The sequence below is a fragment of the Ammospiza caudacuta genome, chromosome 7, assembly GCF_027887145.1.
Source record: "Ammospiza caudacuta isolate bAmmCau1 chromosome 7, bAmmCau1.pri, whole genome shotgun sequence".
Classification (NCBI taxonomy): Eukaryota; Metazoa; Chordata; class Aves; order Passeriformes; family Passerellidae; genus Ammospiza; species Ammospiza caudacuta.
The window spans coordinates 17744630-17764645 of NC_080599.1; the positions used below are offsets into that span (position 1 = coordinate 17744630).

Here is a 20016-nt window from a genome sequence, read left to right on the forward strand (position 1 = left end):
GGACTTGGCTTGTCCTTTCCCCAATGTCATGGGGCCAGAAGGTACCATGGGGACAGCAATTCGGGGAGTTCAGGGAATTTGGTATGATTGCTGTAGGTGCCACACCTGTTATGACATTCCTGTGGTTCCACACCTGTCACAACATCCCTGTGAGTCACATCCATCAAGATGTCCTGTGAGTTCCACTCCCAGCATTTCCTATCCCTGACAAGATCCAGCTGCCAGGTCCCAAATTCTCTGGAACTTTGAGTCATGCCCCCTTGCTTTCCTCCCCCGGCTCCCATCCTGAAATTGTGCTGAATCCGCCCAAATCTGTATGGTTTGGCTGTGTCTTGGGTATTTTTTATTTGGGTATAAAAAGAGTGACTTTGGGACAAACATTCTGTGTCTGAAGGGGCCCGGGAATTGAACTGCCAAGGGGCTGGTGAGTGGGGAAAAGTGGGGAGGCTTAATTCCCTGTTTATTCCTGGTTTTCCTTGTTGTTTGGTGATGGGCAGAAATTGAGGATTTTTTCTGCCCAAATTTCAGATTTTTTTTACCCTTTCCCTTCTCGAATTATATGACTTTGGCCCCCTTTCCCCCACAAGTTTCGTAATTTTAGCCCTTTTTCTTTCAAAATGTTGGGTTTAAAACACTTCTTTTCCCAAGTCTCACGGGTTTGCTCTTTTTGTGCATCTTTCTCCCAGATTTCAGTTTTTTTTTCCTCGTCATGCCCAAAAATTCGTGGGTTTTTTCTTCACCTTTTTGAGGCCAAATTCAGCATTTGGGAGGCTTTGTATGGGACAAGGTGAGTGAAGGGTTTTCCTGGATGTTGAGCCCCATTTTGATCTGAATTTGGGGGATGTTGGGCACAAAACTACCCATTTTGACTGAAACTGAGGGGATTTGGGGGAAAATTCATCCTTTCCACGAAGTTTTATTGTGGATTTGGTAGAAATGGGGTATTGAGGTGACATCAAGGGCAGGGGTTGGTGGGAATGCTGTATCAGCATTTTTAACTCCATTTTGACGTGAATCTAGGTGATTTTAGTTAAAATTCCTTTGTTTTTAGAGGGAACGTGATATAGATGTAGACTCCGATGTGGCCTCAAGGGAATGTTTAATCCTGTTTAATGCTATTTTGACCAATAGAGGTGGGGGGGAAAGTGGGGGGGTGGAGATTGGGGGGAAAATATATTTTAACCCAAAATGGGATAATTTCGGAAGGAAATCCATTTTGATCCAAATGTGGAGAATTTTGGACAAAAATTTTATAGTTTCAAATGTTTGGAGTAGATTTTGAGGGAGTGGGGACCAAAATAAGCCCCAAGAGGTTTCCATGTGCTGAAAAAAGACATTTTTGGGTAATTTGGAGGTTATTTGAGGCTTCTGGAGACATCCCAGGACTCACATGGATTTTTCCCATAAAATAACAGTTTTTAGTGATTTTCGGTGTTTTTCTTAGGGATGGCACAAGATGGGATATGGTGGCTCTTCCTTCCATTCTGTGGTAAGTAAAACTGCTGTTTTCCACACAAAATCTCCAAATTTCATGGATTTTGTACATATTTCCAGGCTTTTTAGCACAGAAAATGAAATCCTGAGTCCCTGGGCTTGTTTTTGCCTGAAAATTCCTCCAACAACCTCTCAGCTGCAGATTTATTATTTTTAACCAAAAGCCCCCATTTTGAAATATTTTTTTAATCCAAAAACCTTTAGAATCTTCTTTTTTTCATGAATGCCTCTATAATTTCATGGGGAAAAATCCCCTTTTTTCTCAGTTTCTATGGGAAAAAAAAAAATGCACTTTGTCCTGGTTATTTTGGTTTAGTTTTTTGGTTTTGGGTTTTTTTGTTTTGTTTTGTTTTTTGTGTGTGTGTGTTTTTTTGGTTTTTCGTTGGTTTTTTTTTAGCTAAAATTCTAATGATTAGTTTTAGTGTTTTTCCAGGACAAAACCCCAAGATTTATATGCTGGAACTGTATTTTCTTCCAGGGAAAAAATATCTACTTTTAAAAGATGTTTTTAGATGAAACAAAAGTCCTTTTATTTGCTCTTTTTAAATAAAAGAAGTTAGTTCTTAAGGAAAAAAAACCCTTTTATTCCTTATTTTCCTAGCTTTTTTCTCATTGTCATTAAAACCTTTTATCAACCCAATTTTTAGGTAATGTTCTAAAGAAAAAAATACTTTTTATTCTCTTAATATTTTCTTGTGGGTTTTTTGTTTAATTTTATTTTAAAAATTTATTTAATGAGGAAAAAAAGCCCTCTTGAACTCTTTTTTAGGTTTCAAGTCATTTAAAGAAAAAAACCTCTTTTACTCTGTTATAATTATTAAAATTCCAATTGCTCATTTCCGTCTTAATGTTTCTTCATAATCCCCCTTTTTTAAAAACACAACTCTTATTCATGTATTATTTCAGAAAGCCCCTTTTAATCCTCTTTTTTTATTCAAAGTTAAACCTCATTATTCCCTGTTTTTCCGCCAAAACACTCAAATTCCATTTTTTTCCAAAAAAATCACCAGAATTATTTTTTTAATCTAACATCCCCAATTACCTATTTTTTAAATTAAAAAAAAATCCTTATGATGGGCTTTTATGTATATGCTGAGTTTTATTCAATTTTCATCTCATTTTCCTTTTTTTTTCCCTGCCAATTTCAAGATGGTTTTTTTTTTCTCCCTTTTAATTAGGAGAAGATACTCACTCTTTTAAGCCTGTTTTGGGGCAAAAAATGGCTATTTTGTTGGTTTGTAGCATTAAAAAAAATGAAAAAATATTTTTGATTCTTTTAAAGTATCTTTTGTTTAGTCTTCCTTTATATATCTTTATATATATAATGTATATTTTTATATATGCATTTCATCTTATACAAAATACATAAAATTTTATTTGGCTGATAATAATATTAAATAGTGTAATTGAATAGCATCATATTGATCAATAGGACAGTAATTGCTTATTAGTACTTATCTATATTTTTATGTGTTGAGGATATATTACTAATATACATACAGTACAACAGTTCTATCTGAATATATAATATAATCTCTACTGTAATTATAAAAAATACAACGTATGATCTATAATGCTGTAATTATGTTGTTATTATAATTATTCTTGATTTGCATTTTTTAGTAAAAATTTCTCTAAAAATTCAGTATAAACTTATTTAAAAGTTTATATGGATGTACAAAAGATGTGAACTAGGAGAATGTAATATATTTTCTATTCATATAATATATTACTGCATTTATTAATATAGCAGACTATATATTTCTATTATATATAACTATCTAGTTATTAAGATATAATTATTAACTATAGAATAGATATAAATTACTACAAATATAATTATATAATACAATTCTTACTTTACAATATAATATTATGTAGAGTTGCATATTATATGAATGCCATTGTTATTGTATTATATTGTTATTGTTATTGTATTATAACAGTATGTAATTTATGCATATAATATTTATTTACATAATTATATATTATTATATTCTGCATTACAATGTAATATCTACTTTTATAATTGTTATATTAATGATACATATAATCATAGATTATATTGCAATAGAGTGTGATACAATGGTATATTATTTCTATTCTTTTCTCTAATATATTCTCTACCTTTGTAATTTTGCACCTTACTGCTTATTTTTGCTTGATTTTTACAATTTTTTCCCAAACCATTTCTATGAAAACAAGAAAAAAATTATTTAAAATCATTATCTGTATAATTTTATAGAGAAAATATAAATCATCTACTGTTTTATATAATTATAAAAATAACATGTAAATGTATTTTCTATTATTATTAATACTGAAATAAATTAAATAGCCACAGTGTTTATTATTGTATTACTTTAATTATTTTTAATGTTTATGGAGTTGGATTAAATATTTGCTGATATTTCTATCAAAATTAAGTACAAAGTAATAGAAAAAATACTACTATATATTTAAATATAAGTATTGTATATCACAATTTTATAATTAATAGATCTGTATAATAATAACATAGAAAATTATATAACAAAGTTATATAATGGATAACAAGTATAATAATACTGTAACAGGCTGAAATGTAATTGACATATTTTCACTGATATATGAGTCCTATATTATTAATATTTTATCAGCGTACTAATCAGTAGTAATATACTAAAGTATATTACATAATACTAGTAATATATCATGAACACAAGGTGTAATAATATAAATATCTAGTAATATTGTTTTATTAAGGAATAGTATTTTGTGTAATTAATATTAGTTATTAATACAACATTATTTCATATTTTTAACACATTGATGTATTTTAATAATTTGCTAATAGAATACAAATGTTGTTTATTAACATAACAAGCTGTAAATAGAATTTATATTATGATTATATATAAAAATGAACTCTATAAATTGGATACCGCAGTCGTATCTTTAATGTAATTTCAGTACAATTCCTCCTGCAAAATAGGAAAATTGATATATAAACACGTACAGAATTGATATAAAAATATAAAAGCCCCTTTTATTTAACCCCTTGGTTAACATAAAAATTAACCAAGGCCTCCTTTTCCCCCTCTTTTCCCAGCACTCTCCAGTGCCAGCTACCGGGGCCAGGAGTTCCTGGCCGTGTTCCCACAGAATGATGACGAGTCCCCCAGTGCGCACCTGCAGCTGCTGCTCACCTCCTATGGCCCTGCTGACACCCAGGTGTCAGTGACGCTCCGTGGCAGCTCTGTCACCAAGAACATCACCCTGAGGCCAGATGTCACTGTGCCCTTGCCTCTCCCTGCTAACCTGGAACTCACTGGAAGCCACACTTTCGGTAAAACCTTGGTGGTCCAGGCCAGCAGTGACATCTCTGTGGTGTCTGTCAGCACCAAGGGCTACACTGTGGGTGCCACTGCCCTCCTACCTATGGAGAGCCTGGGCACCAGGTACTATGTGGTGACACCGGTTGGGAACTACACTTATGGCCTGACTGAGTTCGTGGTGGCCACCGGCGCCACCACCACCGCTATCAGCATCACCACCACTGCCACTTTCCACTATGCTGGGGCCACTTACGTCCCTGGTGCCGTGCTCCGCCTGTTCCTGCAACCCTACCACAGCCTGCAGCTCCAGAGCAGCCAGGACTTCACTGGCACAGTTGTGGTGGCCGACACCCCTGTGGCTGTCCTCAGTGGCCACACCTGTGTCAAGGTGTCTGCTGGCTTTGACTTTGTGGTGGAGCAGCTCCTCCCAATGACAGCATGGGGGAAGAGCTATGTGGTGCCACCCAATCCACTGCAGACAGACGTTGACTTCGTTTACGTGGTGACAGATGAAGACAACACCATCACCTACAACACTGGGAGTGGGAATGCGACTGTGGCCATGGCGGCAGGGGAGGTGCAGAGATTTATGCTGAACCATAACTCCCATCTGTACATCAGTGCGGTGGTGGCTGTGCAGGTGGTGTTTTTCTTCAGCGGCTCGTCTTGGCAAGATCCTTTCCTCCTTGTTGTCCCACCTGTCACCGCCCATTGCACTGCATTCCGCTTTAGCAGTGTGCCCAGCCAGTATAATCATGCCATCCTCATTGCACCCACCACTGCCACTGCCACCACCACCCTCAACCATCGGCCAGACAACACCATGGCATGGCAGGCCATTCCTGGCACAGATTTCTCCTGGGCCAGCATCACTGTGGGAGCAAAAATGCAGAGCGCTGAGAACTCACAGGTGCCCATTGGGCTCCTGGTATTTGGGTTCCAGAGTCACACTGGATATGGCTTCCCGGGGCTCTGTGCCACCAGTGAGTACAGTCAGTCCACTGTTGTGTCACCCCAATGATTGGGCCTTGTGCAGTTGACCATTCATGGGTTTTCCCCTTTTTTTCAGTCCCCACATCACTCTCCTAAGAGGATTTGGTATGTGAGGAGAGGTGTGAGCTGGTGGATGGACAACCAGAGTGCATCCAGGAGACTTTCTCCACCTGTTGGCTTGCTGGCGGGTCACACTACCGCAGTTTTGATGGAAAAACCTTTGATTTCATGGGAACATGTGCCTACACCTTGACCACCATCTGCAATCCCGATCCCACCCTTCCTGCCTTCTCTGTTGAGGTCACAAAGAAGGAAAAGGAGAACTCCAAAGTTTCCTCCATCAGCTCCATCACCATCCATGTCGACAACGTCACCATCACTGCTGTCCAGTCAGAGAATGGGATGGTGAGGGTAAGCCATCATAATTTCCCAATTTTTAAAAATTTTGCTGAAATTGCATATTTATCAATGATCTTGAGGGTCTTATCCTAAATAATTCCTGGGTTTGCTGGTGTGCAGGTAACCCTTGCATGAAAACACTTCTAGTCTTCTTAAACTCTATGCCAAATTTTGAAGGATTTTGGTTGTTTTGATGGTTTTTGTTGTCCTCCAGGTGAACAACCACCGCTCGCACCTTCCCATCTCCCTCTCCCATGGGAAGCTCCGCATCCACCAGAAGGGTAAATCCATGTTGATCCAATCAAATTTCAAGCTGAAAGTTCTCTACAACTGGGATGATCATATAGTGATCAAACTTCCGGCTGCTCTTTCTAGAAAAGTGTGCGGAATGTGTGGGAACAACAATGGGAATCCCCAGGATGACACTCTCTCTCCTGATGGAAAACAAGTGTGGGATATTGTGGAATTTGGGCAGAGCTGGAAGGTGACCAGTGAGAGTAGCCGCTGCCAGGACACTTGCGACGGTGACTGTGGGCGGTGCAGATGGGACCAGGCGGTGACATACAAGGCAGAGACCTGGTGTGGGAAGTTGTCCCAACATTCTGGGCCATTCCGGTCATGTCATGACACTATTAGTCCTAATATCTACGTGAAGAACTGTATCTATGACCTGTGTGCCAATGAGGGGCACCGTGATGTGCTGTGCCACGCCTTCGAGACCTATGCTGATGACTGCCAGGAGGAGGGGATCAATGTTTCTGATTGGAGGACAACAGTGGGATGTCGTGAGTAGAGGATGGTTGGGTGAAAATGCTCCTTGGGATGGGCAGAGCCTAATTATTGTGGGACTAACGATCCATAGGATCATGGGCTGGGAAAGGTTATGGCAGCAGATCCAAGCAGGAAATCCATGGAAGTCCAGGTAGATTCCAGAAAGTCCATGTAGAAAGTCCACAAAGTGTGTGGAGTCTCTAGAAAGTCTGAGCAAGAAGTCCTCAGACACTCCAGAATGTCCAGGCAGAAGGCCTAGGAAGTCCATGGAGACTCCATAAAATCCATGGAGACTCCAGGATATCTGCGTAGATAGTCAAAGAAGTCTGTTCCACCATGTGCCGCCCCACCCTGACTGCTGTCTCCCTCCCTGTCCAGCTCTCACTTGCCCGCCCAACAGCACCTACAGCACCTGTGGCCTCGCCTTCCTCCCTTCCTGCAACATCCCCGCTGTGTCATCCAGCTGTGCCGCTGTCACCACCTGCGTAGACACTTGCGTGTGCCACGAGGGCCTTGTCCTTGATGCCAACACCTGCATCCCCCCCTCTGAATGTGGCTGTGTCTTTCGGGGTCTCTTCTATGGCCTTGGAGAGGAATTTTGGGGTGACCTCACTTGCACTCAACGCTGTGTGTGTGATGCGGAGCAGCGGCAGGCAGTGTGCCGGGATTCTGGTTGTGGCACTGAGGAGGAATGCCGGGTGGAGGAGGGGATCCAGGATTGTTATCCCAGAAGTTTTGTGGTTTGCACTGCTGTTGGAGCCACCCACTATGAGACCTTTGATGGCAAGAGGTTCATCTTCCAGGGGACATGTGTCTACCTGTTGGTAGGGTTGTGTGAGGACACCCAAAATTTGGTGGGATTCCAGGTGTTGGTGCAGAATGGCCACCGAAGTGACAACCTCATGTTGTCCATTGCCATGGTGACAGTCAAAGTCTACAACAAAACCATCAGCATTAGCAGGGAACATCCTGGAAAAATCATGGTGAGTTTAGGAAATGATCCCTTCTTTTTTCACCACATTCTCCACCTTGTCCCAAACCTCATCCTATTAACATTTGAAATGTAATTAAATCAACATAATTTGCCTGTTCCAGATCAAGGAGTGGTTGATCAACCTCCTCTTGGGACTTGGTCCTTCTCATTCTCTTAAATCCAAAATTTAATTCAATTCAAAATTTAATTAAATGAATGCTTTTTGATTGCTCTGGCTGTTGAAAGTAGTTTACTATCAGTTTGCAAAGTTGATCAATTGTTATGGTTTTCTCCCCAGATTGATGAGCAGTTGATCAATCTCCCATATCACTACAGTGAAAGAAAGATTGTTGTCTATCGTCACGGGCAGGATGCGGTGGTAGTGACCGACTTTGGCCTCGTTGTCACCTATGACTGGTACAGCCACGTCACCACCATGGTGCCCAGTGGCTTCACTAATGCCCTATGTGGGCTCTGTGGGAACTACAATGGTGCTGCAAGTGACGACATGATGATGAGGAACAACCATGTGACGTCAGACCCAGATGCCTTTGGGAGCAGCTGGAAGGTCACAGATGTCCCAGGATGTGGTGAGAGGTCAACAGTGGAATGTTCCAGCACACTTGCACCTTCCTGGCTGCAGCAGGAAGTCTCTGGGATGGGGTGTGAAATTATTTTGGAAGTGGATGGACCTTTTAGAGCATGTCATAGTCATGTTAATGGCCACCAGTACTTCCAGAGCTGCATCCATGACTCCTGCCTGTTCCCTGATCAGGAAGAAGGGATCTGTCCAGTCATTGCCCTCTACGCCACCGCATGCCAGGCTGCTGGTGTGTCCATCGGGAGGTGGAGGACAGATAATTTCTGCTGTAAGTTGGGACAATGGGAGGGTTTTTCCTTCAGCAGTATCCAAAGGATCCTCAAATCTGCTCCAAATCCATGTATGAACAATCCAGAGGTGCATGGGAATCCAGTGGAAATTCCACCCAAAGTTTTGGTTGATCCCATAATCCACCCAAATTAAACCTTTCCTAAGGAAGAAGTTGTCTCATCTGGAATAATTTACCCCCTCAAAATCTCCAATTTCCTGGTGTTGGCTAAAAGGTGGATAATTTAGAGGGAGAACCATCAAAAAATGTACCAAAAAATAGTGGAATTGGGTTAAAGGGATTCAGCCTGGAGATCAGTTGAGGACCCAATGTGGAGCGATCCCATTCTTTGAGTGAATGTTACATTTTTCTCCACAGAAATGTGAGAAATTGGGTAGTTTAGTGGAAAAATTCCTATTGAAATGGGCTGGGATGTTCCTTATGGATGATCATTGGATCATCATCATATAATCATTGGATCGTCATTTGATGATGTCCCTTGTCATGTGCACAGGGATGAAAATTGAGAGTTTGCCATGGGCTAAAAAACCCTGTATTTGGTGAAGTTTGTACCTGAATTCCAGGAATGTTCCAGGATTTGGCTTGGAATTTCCTGATTCCTTATGAATCCCATTGTTTCCCGGCAGATATTCCCTGTCCTTCCAACAGCTCCTATGAGCTCTGCTCCCACACCTGCCAGCACACCTGCGGTATTGACTCTGCCACATGCCAAGGGTGGTGCCGCGAGGGCTGCACATGTCAGGATGGCTTCATGCTCAGCGGTGACGAGTGTGTCCCCATGTCCCACTGTGGCTGCAGCTACCATGGAGTCTACTACAAAGAGGGGGAGACATTCTACCCCACAAAGCAGGAGATGTGCCAGTGCCTCTTTGGTGGCACTGTGGAGTGCCAAAATACTTCCCGTCCTGATGGTGGCCATGGGAAGGTCATCAGTGATGTCATCCAGTCTCCCTTGCAGCTGTCCAGCACCTGTGTAGCCACAGGTGACCACACCTATGTTACCTTTGATGGGATGGCCTTCAACATCACTGGTACTTGCTCCTACATCCTCACCCAGACCTGCACAAGTGACAACGTGAGATCATTTATGGTCACAATCCAGAAGGAGGCGTGGCAGAAGGGGAAGGTCTCCGGGATCCAAGTGTTGTCTGTGGAAGTCTATGGGGTCACCTTGACCTTGAAACAAGGAAAAAGGGCAGATGTCATGGTAACATGGCACTTTATGTTTCAAATCTCATGGGATCCCCCCAAACTGGGTTTCTTTATAGAAAGGACACCTCAGCCCATCTCCCATCCCAGTCCAACTTTTCTTTCTAAGCAAGATCTGTAAATGCATTAAAACCTTGGTTGGAAGTTGTTTTCCCTAAATTTTTCGTTCTACCTCAATCAACCCCGAAACTCTGTTTCCTTGGTGAGGGGAGCCCTCATCCCATCTCCAAGACTAATCCATTCTCATTCAAACTTTTTCTTCCAAGTGGGATCCACAAATCTGTCAGAATAATGTTTGGAAGTTGTTTCCCCCAAATGTTTGGTCCCACCTCCTCACTGGAGGACTCTTCCTTCTCTATCCCAGGTGGATTCCATTTCCCACCACCTCCCCACCATCCTGAGTGAGGGACAGGTCCAGGTCTACCCACATGGGACAGGTGTCCTGCTCCGCACTGACTTCGGCCTCATTGTCCACTATGACCTCGTCCAGCACGTGATGGTCACAGTCCCCCAGACCTACATGGGGCGCTTGTGTGGCCTCTGCGGCAACTACAATGGCCAAGGCAATGATGAGTTCCAGCTTTCCAGTGGCCAGCTGGCTCCAGATGCAACAGCCTTTGGATCTGCATGGAAAACAACAGATACACCTTGCAATGACACCTGTCCCAAGGATGAGTGTCCCACCTGCACAGAGGAGAAAGTGGCAGTCCTCCAAAAACCCAACTATTGTGGCCTACTCACGGCCCCTGAAGGTCCCTTTGGTTCCTGCCATCGCATCATTGACCCCGTCCCGTATTCCCAATCCTGCATCCATGACCTCTGCATGACGGGAGGGGACACACATGTCCTGTGCCAGAGTATCCAGAGCTATGTCACTGCATGCCAAGGCACCAGTGTCGCTGTGGGGACTTGGAGGATGTCATCCTTCTGCTGTGAGTTTGGGAGGGCAAGGGGTGAATGTTCCTGTTTGGGTCTGGGTGACAGTGGTGACACACGGGACATGGGATGATGGTGATGGGGTGAGCTTTAAAGTCCCTTCCAACCCAACTCAATACATGATTCCATGAAAATTCCAGCCCCCACCTGCCCAGCCAACAGCACCTACTCGCTTTGCACCAACACCTGTGCCAACATCTGCACCGGAAATACCACCACCTGTCCCCAGACCTGCACTGAGGGCTGCCAGTGCCACCAGGGTTCTGTCTTTGATGGACACAGATGCGTTCCCAAGGATTACTGTGAATGCTTCAGGGATGGGGAATACTATAAGGTAGTTTTTCTGTCCTTTTTTCCTGTTTTTAGGCATTTGTGTCTTTTTTCCCTTCATTTTCTCCCTATTTTTATACCTTTGCTTCCTTTTTCCATATATTCCTTCTTTCTTTTTGTTTTTATGTCCTTACCTATATTTTTCGTGCGTTTATTTTTCTCATATTTCTCTGCATTTACCTCTGTTATCATGGTGTTTTCTTTTTTTTCCTAGCTTGATGTATTTATATTTTTAAAAATAATTTCCCCACATTTTCTCTATTTCTTATGCATTTACACCTTTCTTTCTTGCATTTTTCCCTACTTTTCTTTCTCATTTTCCCAACATTTTCCCCTTTCCATCCTCCTATTTTTATGCCATATTTCCCCTGCGTTCCCTTTCTTTTCCCCTATTTCTAGGCAGTTACATTGTTTTTCTTGCCTGTATTTTCCTCTGTGTTCTGTGTTTGCATTTATTTTTCTGCATTTTCCCCATTTTTCCTTTATTTATGCTTTTCCCCAGCATTTCCCCCCTATTTTTATACATTTATGTCTTTTTTTCCTGCATTTACCCTTTTTTCCCACTTTTTATAGAGAAGGTATGCATGTACATCCCTTTGCCTAGCAATTTGTTCACTATTTTCCCTATTCTTCTGCACTTACATCCTTTTTTCTGCATTTTTCCTTTTTATCTCCTATTTTCATGGATTTCCCTTTCTCCCTTCTCCCCCCCCACAGCCCCATGAGATGCTTTTCCAGGATCACTGCCAGCACCGTTGCACCTGTGTCCCTGGCCAGGGCCTTACCTGCCACGACCACACTTGCACTGAGGACGAATTCTGTGAAATCCAGGAAGGGGTCTTGGGATGCATCAAAAAAAGTGAGGAAAAGTTGAGGGAAGAGGGGAGTTTTAGATGCAAAGTGGATCTGGGAGAGATTGAGGGGTAGAATGGGGAAAAGGAAGGGGATGTGGAGGGAACAGAATTCTGCCTCTAAGGGTGAGGAATGGGACAATTCTTCCCATGGTTTCTCCCAAGGTTTCTTGCTTCATTTTGTTCCCCATCCCATGATGTTTCCCATGGTTCCTCCCATGTTTTCTCCCATCCCATGGTTTCTTCCATGATCTTTCCCATGCTTTTTCTCATTGTTTTTCCCATGGTTTTCCATGCTATGATTTCTCCCATGGTTCATTCCATGTTTGTTCCCATAGTTTCTTCCATCCCGTGATTTTTCCTATTCCATGGTCTTTCCCATCTTGCAATTTTCTTTCTTATATGACTTCCCCTCACTTTCTTCTCCATCCTTTTGCCCAACCCATGGCTTCCCCCAATGTTTATCTCCTATTTCACCCAGCCCATGGCTGATCCTGCTCTCCCTCCCCTCCCAGACCCCTGCAAGTCCCTGCACTGCCGCCCCAAGGAGCGCTGCCGGCCCCGCGGTGCCCAATCCCGCTGTGTCCCAGCCCTGGTCGCCACATGCTGGGCATGGGGTGACCCACACTTCCAAACCTTCGACGGCCTTGATTTTGACTTCCAAGGAACCTGCACCTACACCATGGCTGAATCCCATGGGAATGATCCTGGGCTGGTGCCCTTCAGGGTCCAGGCCAAGAATGACATCCGTGGTGGGATCCAATCTGTGTCCTATGTCTCCCTGGTCAAAGTTGATGTCTATGGACAACGCATCTCCTTCCACCGGAATGAAAATGGAAGAGTCCGGGTGAGTTGGGTGGAAATGTGAGAATTTGGGCTTTTTCCCAACTTTTTGCTTCATCCAGCTCTTCCCTACATCCTTCTTCATCCAGCAGTGCCAATGTTATTTTGGGATAAATCAGTCAGACCAGGAGGCTGATTGTTGAAATATTGACATATTTTGGGAATAAAATGTTGGGATATGTCAGGAATAAAAAGTTGAGAAATTATGGGAACAAAATATGGGGAATAGAATATTTGGATATGTCAGGAACAGAATGTTGTGATAAGATTGGAATAAGATGTTGGGAATAAAATACTGGGGTATGTCAGCAACAAAACCAGGAATAATATGTTGGGGTAAACTGGGATAAAATGTTGCTGTGTCTAGGGAATAAAATATTAGGATATTTCAGGAATAAAATGTTGGGATGCAACAGAAATAAAATACTGTGGAATGTTTGGATATTCTGGGAATAAAATATTGGGTCATAGTGGGAATAGAATATTGGAACCTATCAGTAATAAAATATCCCTGGAATAAAATGTTGGGATATGTAAAATGTGGGGACATGATGAGATTTAGTGTTGGAATATGCTGGGAATAAAGAATTGAGATATGTGAGGAATAAAATATTAGGATACATTTGGAATAAAATATTGGTGTATGTTGAGAATAAAATATTGAGATAACTGGGAATGTTGGGCCATTGGCAGGTGAACGGGGAGGTGACGCTGCTCCCTGTGCTCCTGGCAGACGGGAAGGTGCGGGTCCATCCCAGTGGGCTCCGTGTTGCTCTGGAGACAGATTTTGGTCTCCAGGTCTCCTATGACTGGAACTGGCACCTCCAGATCAACCTCTCCAGCAGCTACTACCGCCACGTCCGTAGTCTCTGCGGGAATTTCAACCTCAAGCCCCTTGATGACATCCCCGAGGCTGGTGACAACATCACTGCAATTGTCACATGGGCCAAAAACTGGAAAAGTGCTGACTTTGAGGTTGATGACCCAATTTGTTGGGATTATTGTGACGGAGTATGCCCAGTGTGTGATGAGAAAAAGAAGGAGCTTTATGGCGGGTACCACTATTGTGGGATCATCAAAAAATCCTTCCAGGGACCCTTCAGAGCATGTCACAACGTAATGAAGCCTCATGACTTCTATCGCAACTGCCTGTCTGACCTGTGTCTGAGCAATGGGGCAAGGTCAATCCTCTGCCAGGTGCTGGAGACCTACGCAGTGACGTGTCAGAAGCATGGGGCCATGGTCCATGACTGGAGGACGCCATCAGGATGCCGTAAGGGCTGGGGTTTTCTTTGAGAAGGGAAGGAGCCAGAGTGGGGGAGGAGGGGAATGGAGTGGGATGCATCCTAGGCTGAAACCCTCAAATCTCTCAGGTGATCCTTGGAAGTTCTCCTGGTGCTCCAGCTGCTTCTTGTGTCCCAGAACCCACCCCATCTTTCCAAGAATCCATCCCACATTTCCAAGATCTTTCCCACATGTTCCAGGCCTTTATCATTGTGTTCCAGACCTCATCTTGTGCATTCCAGACCCCATCCCCCAAGGCCCAGACCCTTGCCACGTGGCTCAGACTTCATCCCTCTTGTCCCAGTCTTCCCACATTTCCCAAACCTTCCTCCTTGCAATCCAGGCCCTTCTTGTTTTCCAGACCCTTCCCCATATTCAAGACACTTTCCCAATCCCCACCTACTCTGTTGAATGCTGTCCACTCCCCTAATCCCTCCCTCATCCCCGTTTCCTCCCTCTGCAGCCTTATCTTGCCCTGAAAACAGCCACTATGAGTCCTGTGGCAATGCCTGTCCAGCCACCTGCTCCAACTGGGACAGTACAGCCACCTGTGACCAGCCCTGTGTGGAGACCTGTGCCTGTAACACTGGCCACGTGCTCAGTGGTGGACAGTGTGTGCCGGTGTCCCGCTGTGGCTGCACCCGTGATGGCCGTTACTACCACCCTGGTGAGGAGTTTTGGGGCGATGACACCTGTCACTCCAGGTGCAGGTGTGACATGGAGCTGGGAATGGTGGTGTGCGAGGACTCCGGGTGTGAGCCGGGTGAGGTGTGTGCAGTGGTGAAGGGCGTGCGGCGGTGTGTGGCCAACAGACACTCCATCTGTGTGGCCACTGGTGACCCCCACTATACCACCTTCGATGGGCGCCGCTACGACTTCATGGGTACCTGTGTCTACCTGTTAGCTGGGCTCTGCTCCACTGACCCCACCCTCATCCCCTTTGCTGTCACTGTGGAGAACAATCACCGTGGCAGCCACCTGGTCTCCTTCACCAAGGTGGTCACCATGGAGGTGTACAACATGACCCTCAGCCTCAGCCAGGAACATCCCCAGAAGGTCAAGGTAGGGATGATGAGGGTGGTTCAGAGTCATTGCATGGCATCTGGTGAGGGCTCAAGGTCATGGTATGGTCCTCAAGTGTGCTTCAAGGTCATCACATGACATTTGGGTGGAGTTTCAAGGTTCTTGTAAGGTGTTTAGGTGGGTTTAAAAGTCATTTCAAGGCATTTGGTTGGGTTTCAGGATTCTTGTATGGTGTTTAGATGGGTTTCAAAGTCATTGGGGTGGTGTCTGGGTGGCTACAAAATCACCTTGATGGGTTTCAAAGTCATTGCATGGTGTCTTGGTGGGCTACAAAGCCATTGTGTGGCATCTGTGGGTTTCAGGGCCATTCCATGGCATTGGGTTAGGTTTCAAGGTTATTGTATGGTCTTCAGGAGGGTTTCATGTGGTATCTAGGTGGTCTTCAAGGTCATTCTATGACACCTGGGTGGGTTTCAACTTCATTGCGTGACCTCATGCCACCTGCAACTCTCTTGCCAGGTTAATGGTGTCCTGTTGGACCTTCCCTTCACCCACAACCATCAGCTCCAGGTGTCTCTCCGTGGTGTCCATGGCTTCATCACCACTGAGATGGGTGTCACTGTCACCTTTGACTGGTACAGCTATGCCCGTGTCATCATCCCCAACACCTACGCTGGAGCCGTCTGTGGCCTCTGCGGCAACGCCAATGGCGACCCCCATGATGACTTTGTCACCTGTGATGGCCACCATGCTGACAATGAGACCCACTTAGGGGACAGCTGGAAGGTCAGCGATGTCCCTGGATGCTCAGCTGGGTGCAGCGAGGGCTGCCAGGTGTGCAGTGATGCCCAGAAACGTGCCTACCATGGAGATAAGCACTGTGGGCTGCTGGGGAAGAAACGGGGGCCCTTTGCTGCCTGCCACGACATCATCGAGCCCGGCCCTTACTTGGATGACTGTCTCTTTGACGCCTGCCTGTATGAGGGACACCAGGACACCGTGTGCCCAGCCATTGCCACCTATGTTGCTGCGTGCCAGAGCCAGGGCGTTGCCGTGCGGCCATGGAGAACAGCTGCCTTCTGCAGTATGGGGGGACCTGGGGGACTTGGGAGAGTGCAGGGGGGTTTTGGAGGGCAGAGAGGGACACAGGGTTTGGGAAGGAGTTTTGGGCTGTCCGTGGAGGTATTTGGGGTGTCTGGCAGGGGGAAGGGGAGTGGGGGCTGTCTGTGGGGGCTTTGGGGTTTCCATGGCAGGTTTGAAGTGTTCCCAGGGGTTTTGGGGTCTCTATGTGGGGCTTTAGGGTGTTAGTGGGGGTTTTGGGGTCTACACAGGGAGTTTTGGGGTGTCCATGGGGGACATGGGGATTTGAGGTCTCACAAGGGGAGACGTGGATGAGGGATTCTAGGGTTCAGACAAGGAAGTTTTGGGAAATCCATGGGAATTTGGGGTGTCCGTTAGGGTTTTGAGGCTTTGCAGGGAGTTTTTGCAGGGGTTTTGGTGTTCCCAACCCTTCTCCCTTCCTGACAGGCCCTGTGTGCCCCCTGAACCAGCACTATGAGCTCTGCGGCCCCCCGTGCCCTCCCACCTGCCAAGGCGAAGTTGGACCTCAGGACTGCTCTGATGCCTCCACATGCTTTGAAGGTTGTTTCTGTGATCCCGGATTTTTCAGGAGTGGGGATAACTGTGTGCCCCTCCCCCAGTGTGGCTGTGTTTTGGAGGGCCGCTACTACCCCCGTGGAGAGCAGTTTTACCCTGCTCCTCCCTGCACTGAGCGCTGCATCTGCTCCGAAAATGGGAGGCTGGAGTGTCACCCCACTCCAGGCTGCTCCAGTAACGAGGAATGCACAGTACAGGATGGGGTACTGGGGTGCCACCCCCGCACCTGCAAACAGTGCCAGGTTTTGGGGGCAGGGGTTTACAGCACCTTCGATGGGCACCTGGGGAATTTTGGGGGGTCCTGCACCCTCCTACTGCTGGAGTTGGAGAGGGGTGAGCCTGAAGAAGAGCTGGAGCCTATCACGGTGGCCTTGGAGCAGGAGGACACAGAGGTGCAGCGGGTGACGGTGACGGCACATGGGGTGACTGTGGTGATGGACAGGGGACAGCAGTGGGAGGTGATGGTGAGTGGAGGCCCTGGGGGCTTGGGGTTGCAAGCCCTGGTTTTGGGGGCAAAAAGATCCTTGAGGGGCAAAAAAGGGGATGGAAATTGGGTTTTGGGAGATGCAGCAGTGAGGAAAGGCCTTGTTTAAGGTGAAAGCTCTGATTTTGGGGTGCACACCCTGTTTTTCAGGAGCAAGCAATGTTTTGAGGGCAATGCTTTTGGGGAGGAAAGCCTAGTTTCACAGGTACAAACCCTGTTTGGGGTACACACACCACTTTTGGGCTGTACAGATCCTTTCTGGTGTGCTAACCGTGTGATTGAGGCAGAAACCATGATTTTGGGGTTGAAAACTCTCTTTTTGGAGTGTAAATCACCATCCCTTTTTAGGATGTAAACCATGGGTTTGAGGTGCACAGAAGGAAGTCCAGACCCTAGTTTTGAGGGTGCAAACCCTGTTTTTGGGGTTACAAAACCTAATTTGGGGGATTAACCCCACCCTTGGTCGTCCGACTTCCCTTTCGAGATCCTCACCCCTGTCTCCCCCAGGTGGATGGCGAGCGCCACTTGCTGCCGCTGTGGCTGCGTGAGGGCGCGGTGGGGGTGGCGCAGGTGGGGTCCCACAGGCTGCTCCAGGTCCAGGGGGGTCCCAAAATTCTCTACGATGGCAACGCGTATATGGTGCTGACGCTGCCCCCGGCATCCCACCGCCCCCGGGGCCTCTGCGGCAACTTCAACGGGGACCCACACGACGACGACCCTGACGAGGAGGCTCTGGGCAGCGCCCCCACAAACTGCACCCGCCTGGTGCCCTCCCCCAGCTGCTCCCCGGCCCAGGCGAGGCGCTGCGCGGTGCTCGCGGACCCGGAGGGACCCTTTGCGGGGTGTCATGGGGTGGTGCTGCCCCGCACATACCTGCTAACCTGTGAGCGCCAGGTGTGCGGGGGGGATGGAGACCCGTGCCCCGGTTTTCAGGGCTATGCAGCAGCGTGCCAGGCAGCTGGAGGTGCACTCCGGGAGTGGCGGGAGGCCACGGGTTGCTGTGAGTACATGGAGGGCTTGGGAATTTTGGAGGGGGTCGGGAATTTGAGGTGACAGGAAGATTGGAGTTGGGAGTTTGGGGTGGTGACGTTTTGGGAGGGTGGGAATTCACGGGTCAGGATTTTTGTGGGGACAGGAATTCTGCAGGGAGCGGAAATTTTGGTGGGGGTGGGAATTTGGAGGTCTGGGGGAGTGGAGCAGGGTCTCATTCCTGCATGGAAAAAGGGACACATGTCTGTAATGCTAAGCCCCCATTCTGGGGAATGCCCAAATCACACCCGCAAAGAGGACCTCCCCCCCAAAACAGGAAGCCTGTGTCCTCCGGGGGAACCCTGTACAACCACTGGAGCCCCCCTCGTCTCCAAATGGGAGCCCCATGGGAGCACCCACCCCAAAGATAGGATGGCATTGATCTCAGAAGACACCTATTGACCCCAGATGACCCCCCAGTAGCTCCACTGCCCCCCATTGACTCCCTTTGTTTCTTCCCTCTTTTTCCCAGCCCTCACCTGCCCACCCAAGACCCACTACCAGTTGTGTGCCCGCACCTGTGAGCACACCTGTGCAGGTGTGTCAGCCCCGTCCCCCTGCAGTGAGCGATGCTTCGAGGGGTGTCAGTGCGCCGAGGGGCTGCTGTTCGACGGGGCCCGCTGCGTCCTACCGGGCACCTGCGGCTGCCTCCACCAGGGGCGCTACTTCCAGGTGAGTGTGGCCCCAGTGCCTCCCAGTACAGCCCAGTTCCAGCCCTAGCTCCTTCCAAGCTCCCCATGATGATCCTGGGTCCCTTCAGTGTGCCCCCACAGTGTCCCCAGTCCCTCCCAGTACCCCAGCATCCCCTATGTCATTATTTCTCCTTGTGTGTTCCACTTTCCCTAAACACATGCTCCAGTGGACCCTTTAGCCCAGGGTCTGTCCTCACAGTGAGAGCTCAGGGTCTCCCCTCCCTTCCAGTCTCCCCTGGTATTCACTCTATTGTCCACAGTCCCTCCCAGGGCAATCGAGTCCTCCCCCAGTTTCCTCCTCAGTGTTCCCAATCCCTCCCAATTTGTCTCTGTTGCCTCCACAGTTCCTCCAATGCATCCCAGTTTCTTAGTGGGGTAACTTAGTGTCCTTCCCAGTGTCTCCCAGCATGTCCCAGTGTCTCCCTGTATCTTCACCAGTGTTCCCAAGCAGGTCCCAGTTCCCCCACTGTGCCCCCCATGGGGGACATGGGGATGTGTGGGGACATGGCCACATGCTGGGGACATGGGCACCCACGGGGAATATGGAGACACACAGGGGATTTGGAAGCCATGGGCCCCTTTCCTTCCTCCCATGAGACCTCACAGCATCATCATCCCCATGTTTTGGCCATTTTAGGCCACTTTTCCCCACTTTTCGCATTTTATCCATGGAAAATAGATCGCTGAGACCATCCTGACCTCTGACTGCTCCCAATCTTGCACCTGTCGAGGGCCCGGGGGCCTCCAGTGCCGTCCCTTCACTTGCCCCTTTGGCCACACCTGCGGCCTCCATGATGGCACCCACACCTGCATCGCACACCCAGGGCGCTGTGCTCTGTCCC

At 46.8% G+C, this 20016-nt stretch overlaps 1 protein-coding gene across 1 annotated transcript; it reads left to right on the top strand.

Annotated features, from left to right (window-relative positions):
* The first annotated feature begins 5605 nt into the window (after positions 1 to 5605).
* Positions 5606 to 19545, top strand: LOC131559648 (IgGFc-binding protein-like). Its single transcript, XM_058808064.1, has 18 exons — positions 5606 to 5794; positions 5881 to 6215; positions 6418 to 6988; positions 7353 to 7798; positions 7841 to 7957; positions 8246 to 8476; positions 8723 to 8816; positions 9464 to 10044; positions 10411 to 10903; positions 12679 to 13010; positions 13700 to 14279; positions 14754 to 15352; positions 15833 to 16397; positions 16841 to 16911; positions 17014 to 17433; positions 17961 to 18453; positions 18955 to 19154; positions 19519 to 19545. Exons 2-18 carry the CDS (start codon positions 6033 to 6035, stop codon positions 19543 to 19545), a joined length of 6003 nt encoding a protein of 2000 aa, XP_058664047.1. The 5' UTR covers positions 5606 to 5794; positions 5881 to 6032.
* Positions 19546 to 20016: the final 471 nt, after the last annotated feature.